Here is a 2356-nt window from a genome sequence, read left to right on the forward strand (position 1 = left end):
GCCCCTCGGTGCTCCCCACCCACCCCACGCTCCCAAAATGAGATCCCAGGGGAGCAAAGTAGACACTGTCCCAGCAGCATCCCCGCTGCCTGTTAGCGCTGCAAAGGGCTTTTCTACCTCAAAGCTCAAAAAAAAGACACCGCGCCCCGACATTTAGGCACCAAAGCACCTTTCCAAAGGAGCTGGGATGGGGTTCATCACCGCACCGGCACCCCCGGGCACCCACTTACTTGGGGGTGTGCGCCTCGTCCACGCGATGCCCCAGCTGGAACTCGTGGGACTTGCTCCGGTGCAGCGCGGTGAAGCCGGGGATGAGATGGATCAGTTTTCGCGACGAGGGCGGCGGCGTCCCAGGGGGCTTCAGTTTATTCCTCCGTCGTACCGGCGGCGTGCCCGGCGGCGTCATCGTGGTCACGATGTTGGGGGTACGCGGAGGGGTGTGAGCGACGTGTCGCTGGCGCGGGGAGGGCGGCAGGGAGCGGTGGCCGGACTCCACGGGTGGGCACAGCCCCGGGTGACCCTCCACAGTCAGCCGGTCCACGTGGGTGTACATGGGTCCGTGGGGCGAGCCCGTGTGGCAGTGATGCTGCCCACACTTGGGTTGGACCTTGGGGCTCTGCAAGAGGTGCGTCCTGCCCCACTGCCCTGGCTCCAGCTGGCACCCGGGGCTGTTCTCCTTCCCCGGCTCCGTTGTGGGCCACTGGATGGTCCAATCCTGCTTGGAGAGGCTGCCACCTGCGACAGAGCACACAGACACAGCCATGCGGCGCGGCAGAAGCCACACGGTTCCCACCCCGGCACCACATTCCTCCCGGAAACACCAGCAAGAAGCTTCTCCACGTTATGCAGATGCAAAGCCAAGCGAACGCTTTGCAAGGGTTAGAGAGGCGCTTTGCCCACGTGTTTCCCCACCTACTGAGCCCCCCGTGCGTGTCCTCCCACCATCACCCCAAAACGCGGCACGGGGATGGGACACCCCTTGCCTGGCCAAGGCTGATGCCCCCATCTCACCCCTGCAAAACCCCTCCGTGCCAGCCAGTTGTGCCATTTGCATAAAGGAGGGGGGTTGTAATTAAGTGGGGCCCCTCTCCGCTTCTAATTATTCATCTCCACCAGCGCAGAGATGAGCAAAGGGCTGTCGGCAGCAACTTCACAGCACCGAAGTGATAGACTCAATTCAAGGTCCCTTCGCCGACTCCTTTTGATCGCCTCCGCTAAGAAAACCAACGTAAAACCGTAATCTCTTTATTTTAAAAAGGCTCCTTCCCCATCCCTTTTTGATTATTAATTGCCTGGTCTCTTCTCTCCCCAGCCTTCTGAAGGGGAATGTTTTATTTCAAGCTCCAGAGGAAAAGTAAAGGAGGAAGGGGCTTTGGAAATGAAAGCTTTAGGATTGGATTGAAGAGAAAGCTCTGGGGAAAAAGGGGAGCGAGAAGTTTTCTTGAATCGTTCTCCCAAAGCAGAAAATAAAAAAATAAAAAAATAAAAAAATAAAGCAAGTCCTATCCAGCTGCTTTTACAGTTGCTTCTCCAGCTGCCACAAAAAGCCCTTCAACCCAGCAAGAAGCTCATAAAAAAGTTAACACCTTTCCTCATGTTTTAACTAATTAAGGAAAAAGTCCTGCCGTAGGAAAGCCTCGCCTCTGCCAGACGCTTGTGCGTCTCCGAAGCCACCGCGGGCACACACGAGCCCCCTCCTCACCAAAACAGCCCAGGCCGAGCGGGGACACGGCGGGTGACAGGTTGGGGCGTGTCACACACACACACACACACCCCCCGCTCCCCCGAAACACAGCTCTGCATGGGGACGCGTCACCTCCAGCGAGGCCACCCTGCCTGCCGGCACCTGCACCCACGTTGCCAGCAAAGCTGGGTGCTCGGCCCAGCGCCGGCTAGGGGTGCTGGGCCGGCTAGCCGGGCCGTCTCCTCATCCCCGAGGCCACCCCCCACCCCGGACACCCAGCTTCACGCGCGGCCCGGGGCTGGGGGCTGTGGGGCGGTGGCACCCAGCTTCACGCGCGGCCCGGGGCTGGGGAAGGTGCAGCCGTGGCCGTGCAGGGGCGTAGGTGAGGGAGGACGCAACGCCAGGAATTCAATCCGCCCCAGAGCCCTCGACCCCTCCGGTTAATTAACCCGCACCCAGGGATTTGCAAATCAGCAGGCGCGTACGCCAGTCAAGGTGCTCCCCCATTGGTTGCTCGGCATGCATAGATTTACATAACTCAAAACTGCCCGGATGCTGCGGGCCTGGCAGCGTCCCCGCGCTCCCACTCCCAGCGGTAATTAGCAGCAGTTAATGAAGAAGAAGAGCCGAGGCTGCTTCCTCCCCACCACCCGGAGCTCCGCTGGGGGATCT

At 60.1% G+C, this 2356-nt stretch overlaps 1 protein-coding gene across 1 annotated transcript in view; it reads right to left on the bottom strand.

Moving 5' to 3' along the window:
- KSR2 (kinase suppressor of ras 2) overlaps window positions 1-2356 on the bottom strand; it is a gene marked incomplete at its 5' end in the record, with an annotated part of 97929 nt that overhangs the window by 88352 nt on the left and 7221 nt on the right. Inside the window, one exon of the mRNA XM_019470685.1 lies at window positions 231-735. Within this exon, the coding sequence (XP_019326230.1) occupies window positions 231-735 (505 nt within the window). The remainder of the gene's footprint in view (window positions 1-230; window positions 736-2356) is intronic.

This window comes from Aptenodytes forsteri, unplaced genomic scaffold, assembly GCF_000699145.1.
Source record: "Aptenodytes forsteri isolate BGI_AS27 unplaced genomic scaffold, ASM69914v1 Scaffold415, whole genome shotgun sequence".
In the NCBI taxonomy this organism is placed as follows: domain Eukaryota; kingdom Metazoa; phylum Chordata; class Aves; order Sphenisciformes; family Spheniscidae; genus Aptenodytes; species Aptenodytes forsteri.